The 12,915-nt window shown below is 40.3% G+C and overlaps 1 protein-coding gene across 1 annotated transcript in view; it reads right to left on the reverse strand.

The window, feature by feature from the left end:
- Positions 1–12,915, reverse strand: part of CDH12 (cadherin 12) — a 1,379,166-nt gene that overhangs the window by 251,048 nt on the left and 1,115,203 nt on the right. Inside the window, exon 6 of the mRNA XM_077269712.1 lies at positions 3,483–3,777. Coding sequence (XP_077125827.1) covers positions 3,483–3,777 — 295 coding nt within the window. The remainder of the gene's footprint in view (positions 1–3,482; positions 3,778–12,915) is intronic.

Consider the following 12,915-nt stretch of genomic DNA (forward strand, 5'->3'; position numbering starts at 1 on the left):
ACTGACCCAATAATTGCAGTTTAAAAAAATGTAATGGCATTAACATGAGCACAAAACCATGAGCAGGGAGCTTTATGGTATGGGCTTCCATGGCCGAGCAGTTGCATGCAAGACTAGGGAATGTGATGAAAGCTTTTGCAGATATAATGTGTAAGTGCCCCAATGTATTTGTCCCAAAAGTTTATAAAGAATTAAAATGATATTAAAGCATATAATCTCTTTATAAAAGTGCCATTCAAATTTCTTTTCTGCAATCGCCTCCTTCTCAGTATGATCATTTCTCAAGGGGTTTTCAACTTTATTGCTGTGTTGTTGCCAAAGGCAAATCCCACCTGTTCTGCATGCTGGAATCTCCGAGCATAAATATTCAACACTTACCCTCTTTACATTAATATGTGTGCTATGTTAGTAAAAAAAAATCTGCTTTCGTTGTACAATTTATGACACTCTATATTATTAATCTCTATGAATAAGTTATATTTATTATAACAGTATTGTTTTTACTGCTACATTTTGCTGTCTATCAATCAGCTCTAATCCGGCTGATTTTCTGTCGTTGCGTACCAGTCAACTTATTGCATTAAACATAAGGTGTTTCTAAAATGCACATTTTTTTCCATCACCACATTGATTTAGAATACAAGCTTCATATGATGCATATGACTCACTTCTGCAACCCTGTTTGACTAATGGAAATGTTCCCATTTCCAATAAGTTGAGGATTTATAAATCTTTGGCTATCAGATTTGGGAAGGGAGCACTTTGTAGTTACCTTCAAACAAATCAGCTACACAGAGGTCATCATAATGTAAAAGATAACATGTTGTGATAATGGAATACTTAAAGGGGTTGTCTACTACTAAGACAAACCATTCTCAATCTTTGTGTTTCCACCAAGTAAAATAATAACACTTATAGTCATATCCGGTGCTGGCACAATTCTAGTGATGTCGGCACTGACTTTCCAAGGGCTCACATAACATATCAGTGATCCCTGAGGCCAATCGGCAGCTGCTTCACTATCCCCTCCATCAAACAAATCAGACATTTAGAGGAACTGAGGGAGCAGATGCATCTCTCAATCCCTCCAGATACTTTTACTTTGTCTGAAAGAGGGACAGTGAAATGGATGCTTGTTTGCCACAGGGATCACATGACAATGCAAACAAGCACCAGGAGAGCCAGTTCTGACCCCACTGAATCTGTGCCAGCACTGGAGATAAGTATACGTGTTAATATGTTATTTGGAGGAAACCTAGTGATTGAGAAGGGGTTGTCTGAGTAGAGGACAACCTCTTTATTCTTACATTTTTCAGATTTTTAAAATCAAACAGAAGAGGAAATAGTATAAAAAATAAAATAACATATACTACTCCACTTACTCCCTGACTGACTCAACCCTTTCCCAATGTTGGAGTAACAGTGTGCCGATATCGGACTCCCTCCCTTTGATGTGGGCTCTGGCCGTGATCCCACACCTTTCCCAACACATGTCAGCTGTTTGAACAGCTGACATGTGCCCCGAACAGCTGTGGGTGGAATCGCGATCCACCTGCGTCTATTAACCCATTAAGTGCTGCTGTCAAACCCTGACATTTAACATGCACTTCTGGATGGAAATATACCCATCGGTGACTCCCGTCAGGTGATCGCAGGTCATCAATGGGTTGGCATGACAACCAGAGGTTTCCTGGAGACCTCTATGGTTAATCATTGCTGGACTGCTATGAGCACTGCCCGGTGGTCAGCGCTCCTAGCAAGTGAGGTATTCTGCTACATAGAGACGATCTGCTCATTGCCTCTATGTAGAAGAGTAGATCGGGTTAAGGCTACTTTCACACTAGCGTTAACTGCAATCCGCCACAATGCGTCTTTTTGCCGAAAAAACGCATCCTGCAAAAGTGCTTGCAGGATGCGTTTTTTCCCCATAGACTTACATTAAGCGACGTATTGCGACGGATTGACACACGTCGCAATCGTCATGCGACGGTTGCGCCGTGTTGTGGCGGACCATCGGGACCAAAAAATGCTACATGTAACGTTTTTTGCTCACGACGGTCCGCTTTTTCCGACCGCGCATGCGCGGCCGGAACTCCGCCCCCACCTCCCCGCACTTCCCCGCACCTCACAATGGGGCAGCGGATGTGCTGGAAAAATGCATCCGCTGCCCCGTTGTGCGGCAGAGACAACGCTAGCGTCGGGAACCTCAGCCCGATGCACCGCGATGGGCCGAGCCCGATGCTAGTGTGAAAGTAGCCTAAGACAGCTTCTAGTCTCCCATGGAGACTATTGAAGCATGCCAAAAGAAAAAAAAAAGGGTTTTTAAAAATAAAAAGATAACATCTCAAGTCATCCCCCTTTCTCCCAATTCAAAATAAAACAATAAAAAAAACCATATAGGTATTTGGAACCGCCACATTCAGAATAACCAGATCTATCAATAAAACAATAGAACTAACCAGATCGCTAAACGGCTTACTGAAAAAAAAATAAAAACGCCAGAATTACGTTTTTTTGGTTGCTGTAACATTGCATTAAAATGCAATAATGGGCTATCAAGAGAATGTATCTGCACCAAAATGGTATTATTAAAAACAATAACTGCACACAAAAAATAAGCTCTCACCCAACCCGAGATCATGAAAATTGGATATGCTACGAGTATCGGAAAATAGCACATTTTTTTTTTTAACAAAGGTTAGACTTTTTTTCACTACTTGGATAAAAAATAACCTATATATGTTTGGTGTCTATAAACTCGTAATGACCTGGAGATTTATAATGTCAGGTCAGTTTTAGCATTTACTGAACCTAGTAAAAAGAAAAACAAAAAACAACTGTTCAATTGCACTTTTTCAGTAACTTCACCGCACTTGGAATTTTTCACCCGTTTTCCAGTGCAAGATATGTTTAAACCAATGATGTCTTTCAAAAGTACAACTCGTCCCTGCAGAAGACAAGCCTTCACATGGCCAAATTGATGGAAAAATAAAAAAGTTATGGCTCTGGGAAGAAGGGTAGCAAAAAACGAACACGCAAAACCGAAAATACCTCCAGTCGTGAAGGGGTTAACCTCTGCTTATTTGGTTGTCCTTCATGGTTTAAAAGGTAAAAGACAACACAAATCCGTCCATATCACCCCATAACATAAAAGGTTGACACAGATGAAAGGAAAAACCCTATGAAGCAGATGAAAAAATATTTCTTACAGACTCTAGCCATTTATGGTCTCTGCTTAAGTTTATGCACACTTGACCACTGCAATGTCTGTCCTCAATGGTTATGCTACCATAAGATAAAAAATATAGGTTTCTTCTTTATGTAATAATATTTTTTTAAAGTCCAAAGTCCATTTAAATACATTTCAAAAAATATGTGCAAAATTGAACTTTATGGTCCAATAGTTCTGAAATATAATTTTATTGTAATAATATTTAATGTAATAAAGCTTAATGCCGAACAAACACCAATATTTTACTCACCAACTGGAGACATTTCAGGAACGCTGGCAACATAAGGGCCATCCAAAAACTTTGGTTCGTTATCATTAATGTCCTGAACTTTGACAATGAATTCAGATTCTGGCTCCACTGGTTTTCCTGTAACTATATCCACAGCTTGGGCACGTAATGTATAGAATGGTTTTTCTTCTCTATCCAGACTTCTAATAGCATGTATATCACCTGTAGTATCGTCAATTGTGAAAATTGTTCCAGCTCCATCACCTAAGAGGGTATATTTCACTGATCCTATACCTTTGTCCAAGTCAGAATGAAGCTATAAAACACAAAGGATACAACATATTTAATAACTTGGCATGCTTCAAGATACTTGAGTATTTTAAAATCATCATTAAGAGTGAATTGCTTATACATTGTGATTTGCTTATTCATGGTATAAACTGATCATAGCATTTGCAAGTTATCTAGGTTAGATGATGTTCTAGGATAAGACATACATATGTAGGCTTTCTTAACCAGTCTTGCTCCACCCATAACTTTTTGGTCCACTCTTCTAAAACTCCTAAACACAGAAAAGCTGCTTGCACAATACTGCAGCTATTGCAAGGAGGGATCTAATTGTCAGATAAAGCTAGACTGCCCACAAAGAAGATAGAGTTGGTATATTATCATGTGTACCTTTTTAATTGCTGAAAACATAGAGCTATTTGTGTATACAGTTTAGGAAACACTGCCAGGACTCCAGCGTATAGACTCTATCACTATACTGATCACTTGAATGCTAACTGCATGCAGAGAGCATGGGCTGCTTGGCCTTGAAGGTACCTTCACACGAAACGACTTTACAACGAGAACGACAACGATCTGATCGCTGCAGCGTCGCTGTTTACATCGCTGGAGAGATGTCAAACACAGCAGCTCCAGAACGACGCAGGAGCGATCCTGTGACGTAGCGGTGACGCACTTATCGTTCTCACAGGTCGTTAGCTCCATGTTTAACATTGCTGGCATCGTTGCTTTTGCTGTCAAACAGGACGATACACGCCGATCTGACGACCAAAGAAAGTTCTGAACTTTAATCAACGACCAGCGATATCACAGCAGGATCCAGATCGTTGCTGCGTGTCAAACACAACGATATCGCTATCCAGGACGCTGCAACGTCACGGATCGTTGTCATTCTCGTTGTAAAGTCGTTTCGTGTGAAGGTACCTTAAGAGACCCAGTCAACCCTGCTAGGCAGGCAGAAATCTGAATTTCCACTGTAACTGGGGTAAATATAACAGCCCTAGTTACATGAAAATCAGCAATACAAAAATGTATTAACCCCTTAATGACCGCCAATACGTCTGTTTACTGACCTGAGATATAAGGGAGCAGCATCCCCATACAGGTAATAGCAGTCTGTTCTGAAGTCAGTGACATTTAACCCCTTTCCAGCGTCGGGCGTAAATTTACGCCGACGTCAGACTCCCTACCTTTTGATGTGAGTTCCGGCAGTGAGCCCACATCTTTACCAGCACATGTCTGCAGTTTTGAACAGCAGACATTTGCTCGGAATAGCTAAGTGTGGAATTATGATCCACCCATGGCTATTAAACCCCTTAAATGCCGCTATCAAATGCTGACAAATACTCTCCATTCCGGCCATCAGCCCAGAAATCCACCCACCGGTGTCGCCGTCACGTGATCGCGGGTCGCCGGTTTGTTGGCATCACAACCAGAGGTCTCCTGGAGACCTCTATGGTTGTCACTGCATGATTGCTATGAGCGCCACCCGGTGGTCGGCACTCATAGCAAGTGAGCAATTCTACTACATAGAGGCGATCTGATCATCATCTCTATGTAGCAGAGCTGATCAGGTTGTGGCATCTTCTTGTCACCCATGGAGAATAATGAAGCATGCCGAAAGTAAAAAAAAAGTTTTTAAGAATATATATATATAAAAGTTTTGCCCCATTCAAAATAAAAAAAATAAAAAATCAAACATACACATATTTGGTATCACTGTGTTCAGAATCGCACGATATATCAAGCTATAAAAAGAATTAATCTTATTGGTAAACGGCATAGCGGAAAAAAAAGACAAAACCCCAGAATTACCATTTTTTGGTAGCCGCAACATTGCATTAAAATGCAATAACGGCAGATCAAAAGATCCCATACAAACCAAAATGATATATAATTAAAAACATCAGCTTGGCATGCAAAAAATAAGCCCTCACCCAGCCCAAAATCACAAAAAATGGAGACGCTACGGGTGTCAGAAAATGACACAATTTTTTTTAACAAACTTTGGATATTTTTCACCACTTCAATAAAAAAGAACCTAAACATTTTTAGTGTCTATGAACTCGCAATGACTTGGAGAATCATAATGGCAGGTCAGTCTCAGCATTTGGTGAACATCAAAAAAAATTAAAAAAAACAGTTGTGGAATTACCCTTTTTTTGCAATTTCACCGCACTTGCAATTTTTTTTCCTGTTTTCGAGTACACATTATGATAAAACCAATGGTGTCTTTCAAAAGTGCAACTCATCCCACAATAAACAAGCCCTCACGTGGCCATATTGATGGAGAAATAACAAGTTATGGCTTTGGGAAGAAGGGAAGCAAAAAACAGAAAAGCAAAAACGAAAAAAGGACTCCATCATGAAGGGATTTTTAATAGCCTGTCTGTACTTTTACGCATACTGGTTGACTACCGGCTCATGGAGCATTGCATGAACACCCTATTTATTCCATTGATGGCTGGACCATAGAATGAAAGCAATTGTTGCCATCCACCTTTCGTATTTCCCCTGTTTCCTCATAGATTGCAATCTTGGGAGCAAGGTCCTCACACCTGTTGTTATCTGTTGATTTTTGTGATTATTGGTATTCTGTAATATCTTTTATTGTGTGTAAAGTCCCATTCTAAGATGTAAATATGTTGGCACTATATAAATAAGATTAATATTATGTATCATGAAAAAAAGAGTCAAAAATTATTTGGATATTTCAATGTGAAATTGGTTTTTTTGGAGCTCTTAAAAAAACCACCACCATGTGCTTGGTCATGAAGGGAAAAAATTGTCTGGTCTTAAACAGGTTAAGCTAACACCCAAGAAAGATATCACAATGCTGAACGCTCATTCTGAAACTGTTGTCATCGTGATGTATTTGTACTATTTAGAAAAAAGTATTTATTATTATTATTTATTATTATAGCGCCATTTATTCCATGGCGCTTTACATGTGAGGAGGGGTATACATAATAAAAACAAGTACAATAATCTTAAACAATACAAGTCATAACTGGTACGGGAGGAGAGAGGACCCTGCCCGCGAAGGCTCATAATCTACAGTTATAAACAGTAATCTGGTAGGCTCAGTTGTAGCTGAAAATGTGAAAGTCTCTCTCGCGATTCCTTTGCACAAATAGAGTTCCTTGTCCTATGGCTTGCATTAATCATGGGGTCAAAATGTTACAAAATAGATCAACAAATACTATAAGGGCAGTGGTTGGTATAAGCCAATTGATAAAATGGCCCATTCAATGTTTTTTGTCAATAAGGCAAATTATTATTTTTTTCCTTTTCAACATCACACATAGTTTGAAACATAGAGTATACTTTTTTACCACCACACAATTCGCTTTTATCGTTTCCATTTTTTTTAATGTTCATGATAACTGTTAAAATTTAAGAAATAATTTGATTAGACTAGGTTTCTGAGAAGAGTGAAAGCCTAAAAATATTTCCACTGCTATTCTTTTGTAATGAAAAGCTCTGTCTGTAACGGCAACAATCACATTAGCATATGTATGTGTTAGAAACTCATTTGCAGAACAAATTAATATAAAACATGTAATTTGCTCATCCCACGATTTCATCTGCAGATTCTTCACACTTTTATTGCATTGAAAAATATAGTTAACATACAAAATGTCACATATTTAATTACTTAAGTTAAATCAGCCAAAAGAAATTAAAGTCACATGACACAGCTTTTTCGTTTAAAGGGAAGGTGCCGCATTTTATTTTTTGTATTAAAAATGATTGTTTATGTAAACAATTATTTTTAATACAAATTTACATTTTTTAACTTTAACATTTTTTTTATCATTAATTTTTTTGGCAGCCACTGGGCGCCACCATTTTGCTTTGCAGGAGTGTAAGTGTAGCTGTAGCTGCACGACACTTAAACTCTGCAAATATGGCAGCCCTGGGCATAGAAATCTGTGGTTGGCATCCGACCCTATAGTTTTCATTGTGCTGCTCCCTGCTGTGATCTGACCACGCCTCCTGAGCCGTCCACACCACAGCAGAGACAGGAGATTGGCGCCATCTTTCTGGAGCTCACAGTGCATCTGTGAGCTCCAGTTTCCCAGTATAATCGCAGGAGCCCTCCGGTTATAGGAGGAGGAGACCAAGGACGGGAGTGAGAAAGGACTCAGCAGCAGAGCAGTGAAGTAAGTATCAGTGGGGAGGGGGAGAGGTAATCTAATCCTATCCTTTGTGGTGCTGACTCTGAGCTGTGTATCTCCCCTCATGTGTGTTACTGTGCTGACTGTGTATCTAATCCTCTCCTGTGTGATACTGTCTGCTGAGCCATGCATCTAATCCTCTCCTGTGTGATACTGACTGAGCTGTGTATCTAATCCTCTCCTGTGTGATACTTTGCTGAGCTGTGTATCTAATCCTCTCCTGTGTGATACATTGCTGAGCTGTGTTTCTAATCCTATCCTGTGTTACTGTGATGACTGTGTATCTAATCCTATCCTGTGTGATACTTTGCTGAGCTGTGTATCTAATACTATCCTGTGTGATACAGTCTGCTGAGCCATGCATCTAATCCTATCCTGTGTGATACTAACTGAGCTGTGTATCTAATCCTCTCCTGTGTGATACTTTGCTGAGCTGTGTATCTAATCCTCTCCTGTGTGATACTTTGCTGAGCTGTGTATCTACTCCTCTCCTGTGTGATGCTGTCTGCTGAGCCATACATCTAATCCTATCCTGTGTGATACTGTGCTGAGCCTTGTATCTAATCCTACCCTGTGTGATACTGTGCTGAGATTTGTATCTAAACCTCTCCTGTGGGATACTGTGTGCTGAGCCGTGTATCTAATCATATTCTGTGTGTTACTGTGCTGAGATGTGTATCTAATCCTCCCCTGTGTGATATTGATTGCTGAGCTGTGTATCTAATGCTATCCTTTGTGATACTGACTGAGCTGTGTATCTAATCCTCTCCTATGCACTCCTCTCCCCCGTTATGTGTGATCTATATGGCGGTATTATGTGAGATCTATATGGCGTCGTTATGTGAGAAGTATATGGCGGTATTATGTGAGATCTATATGGCGGTATTATTTGTGAAGTATATGGCGGTATTGTGTGCTATATATGGCGGTATTATGTGTGCTCTGTATGGCAGTATTATGTGTGATCTATATGGCTGTATTATGTGAGAACACTGGCAGTATTATGTGAGATCTATATGGCGGTATTATGTGTGCTCTATATGGCGGTATTATGTGTGATCTATATGGCGGTATTATGTGAGAACACTGGCGGTATTATGTGAGATCTATATGGCGGTATTATGTGTGCTCTATATGGCGGTATTATGTGTGCTCTGTATGGCAGTATTATGTGTGATCTATATGGTGGTATTATGTGAGAACACTGGCGGTATTATGTGAGATCTATATGGTGGTATTATGTGTGCTCTATATGGCAGTATTATGTGTGCTCTAAATGGCGGTATTATACTATTACTATATGACTACATTTCTCCCCAGCCTGCTTCCCAGTGTCACCCCAGACTGCGCCTGTGGCCTCGCTTTCACACATTGCCAGGACAGGATGGAGAAGACAGGATCTGAGGAGGGGAATGGGGTCTTTGCATGCAAAGTCTGTATCAGAACAGGCCATCAATCCACAGAACTGTTTCCTGCATTTCTGTGGAGCAGACAAGCAGACGGTCCATCCATGTGTATAAAAGACAGCGCTCTATGTACAATCCCTGGCTGCTCCGCGCGCCAAACATGGTGCTTTTATACACCAGCGCACTGCTCTCCTCAAATACTCTGTGCTGCTGTCACACTGCTCCCTCCACCACATATCTCCCAGAATCCTTGCTGCCTGCCATCCTCGGTGACTGTCTAGTTGTCAGTATAAGGCCGGCGTCACACTCAGCGTATGTAAATACGGTCCGTTTTTTACGGCCGTAATACGCAGAAATATTCCCAAAATAGTGATCCGTATGTCATCCGTAGGCAGGGTGTGGCAGCGTATTTTGCGCATCGCATCCTCCGTATGTAATCCGTATGGCATCCGTACTGCGATATTTTCTTGCAGGCTTACAATACCGACATCTAATGGATTTATGGCCTCCAATGTTCATTAAAACATATATACAGTATATATATATACAGGTCCTTCTCAAAAAATTAGCATATAGTGTTAAATTTCATTATTTACCATAATGTAATGATTACAATTAAACTTTCATATATTATAGATTCATTATCCACCAACTGACATTTGTCAGGTCTTTTATTGTTTTAATACTGATGATTTTGGCATACAACTCCTGATAACCCAAAAAACCTGTCTCAATAAATTAGCATATTTCACCCGTCCAATCAAATAAAAGTGTTTTTTAATAACAAACAAAAAAACCATCAAATAATAATGTTCAGTTATGCACTCAATACTTGGTCGGGAATCCTTTGGCAGAAATGACTGCTTCAATGCGGCGTGGCATGGAGGCAATCAGCCTGTGACACTGCTGAGATGTTATGGAGGCCCAGGATGCTTCAATAGCGGCCTTAAGCTCATCCAGAGTGTTGGGTCTTGCGTCTCTCAACTTTCTCTTCACAATATCCCACAGATTCTCTATGGGGTTCAGGTCAGGAGAGTTGGCAGGCCAATTGAGCACAGTAATACCATGGTCAGTAAACCATTTACCAGTGGTTTTGGCACTGTGAGCAGGTGCCAGGTCGTGCTGAAAAATGAAATCTTCATCTCCATAAAGCATTTCAGCCGATGGAAGCATGATGTGCTCCAAAATCTCCTGATAGCTAGCTGCATTGACCCTGCCCTTGATGAAACACAGTGGACCAACACCAGCAGCTGACATGGCACCCCACACCATCACTGACTGTGGGTACTTGACACTGGACTTCAGGCATTTTGGCATTTCCTTCTCCCCAGTCTTCCTCCAGACTCTGGCACCTTGATTTCCGAATGACATGCAAAATTTGCTTTCATCAGAAAAAAGTACTTGGGACCACTTAGCAACAGTCCAGTGCTGCTTCTCTGTAGCCCATTTCCTGCACACGCCTGTGCACGGTGGCTCTGGATGTTTCCACACCAGACTCAGTCCACTGCTTCCTCAGGTTCCCCAAGGTCTGGAATCGGTCCTTCTCCACAATCTTCCTCAGGGTCCGGTCACCTCTTCTCGTTGTACAGCGTTTTCTGCCACATTGTTTCCTTCCAACAGACTTACCATTGAGGTGCCTTGATACAGCACTCTGGGAACAGCCTATTTGTTGAGAAATTTCTTTTTGGGTCTTACCCTCTTGCTTGAGGGTGTCAATGATGGCCTTCTTGACATCTGTCAGGTCGCTAGTCTTACCCATGATGGGGGTTTTGAGTAATGAACCAGGCAGGGAGTTTTTAAAAGCCTCAGGTATCTTTTGCATGTGTTTAGAGTTAATTAGTTGATTCAGAAGATTAGGGTAATAGGTCGTTTAGAGGACCTTTTCTTGATATGCTAATTTATTGAGACAGGTTTTTTGGGTTATCAGGAGTTGTATGCCAAAATCATCAGTATTAAAACAATAAAAGACCTGACAAATTTCAGTTGGTGGATAATGAATCTATAATATATGAAAGTTTAATTGTAATCATTACATTATGGTAAATAATGAAATTTAACACTATATGCTAATTTTTTGAGAAGGACCTGTATATATATATATATATATATATATATATATATATATATATATATATATATATATATATGTCATTGAGACACACACACATATATATATATATATATATATATATATATATATATATATATATATATATATATATATTTCATTCAGCGCGATATAGCAGAAAAGCCGGTATTTCAATTGCCGGCTTTTCATTTCTCCTTCCCAAACCCGACAGGATATGAGACATGGTTTACATACAGTAAACCATCTCATATACCTTTTTTTTTGCATATTCCACACTACTAATGTTAGTAGTGTGTATGTGCAAAATTTGGGCGCTGTAGCTGGTAAACTAAAGGGTTAATGGTGGAAAAAATTGGTGTGGGCTTCCACGTAATTTTCTCCGCCAGAGCGTTAAAGCCAGTGACTGAAGGCAGATATTAATAGCCTAGAGAGGGTCCATGGTTATTGGCCCCCCTGGCTACAAACATCTGCCCCCAGCCACCCCAGAAAAGGCACATCTGGAAGATGCGCCTATTCTGGCACTTGGCCACTCTCTTCCCACTCCCGTGTAGCGGTGGGATATGGGGTAATGAAGGGTTAATGTCACCTTGCTATTGTAAGGTGACATTAAGCCAGATTAATAATGGAGAGGTGTCAATTATGACACCTATCCATTATTAATCCAATTGTTTGAAAGGGTTAAAAAACACACACACACATTATTAAAAAGTATTTAAATGAAATAAACACACAGGTTGTTTTAGTATTTTATTGTTCTCTCAATCCATCCGGAAGACCCTCGCTTGGCAAAATAATAAAACCACAAGATACATACCCTCTGATGAACTGTCAGGTCCCACGAGGTAATCCATCTGAAGGGGTTAATTGTTTTACAGGCAGGAACTGCGCTAAAGCACTCGCTCGTGTCTGTAATCCCCGGGGTGATGAAAGGAAAGCTGAGTGATCTGTACTTACATTGAGTTGCGGTGAGGCGCCCTCTGGTGGATGAACTCATATGAACTCGAGCGTGGGAACTTTTCCAAGGCTCCAGTTCCTGAGAACATCCACCAGAGGGTGCCTCACCGCAACTCAATGTTAGTAAAGATCACTCAGCTTTCCTTTCAGCACCCGGGGTATTACAGACATGAGCGAGTGCTTTAGCACTGCTCCTGGCTATAAAATAATTAACCCCTTCAGATGGATTACCTCGTGGGACCTGACAGTTCATCAGAGGGTATGTATATTGTGGGTTTATTATTTTGCCAAGCGAGGGTCTTCCGGATGGATTGAGAGAACAATAAAATACTAAAACAACCTGTGTGTTTATTTCATTAAAATAATTTTTAATAATGTGTGTGTTTTTTAACCCTTTCAGACAATTGGATTAATAATGGATAGGTGACATAACTGACGTCTCTCCATTATTAATCTGGCTTAATGTCACCTTACAATAGAAAGGTGGCATGAACCCTTCATTACCCCATATCCCACCGCTACACGGGAGTGGGAAG

Source organism: Ranitomeya variabilis, chromosome 6 (genome assembly GCF_051348905.1).
Source record: "Ranitomeya variabilis isolate aRanVar5 chromosome 6, aRanVar5.hap1, whole genome shotgun sequence".
NCBI lineage: Eukaryota > Metazoa > Chordata > Amphibia > Anura > Dendrobatidae > Ranitomeya > Ranitomeya variabilis.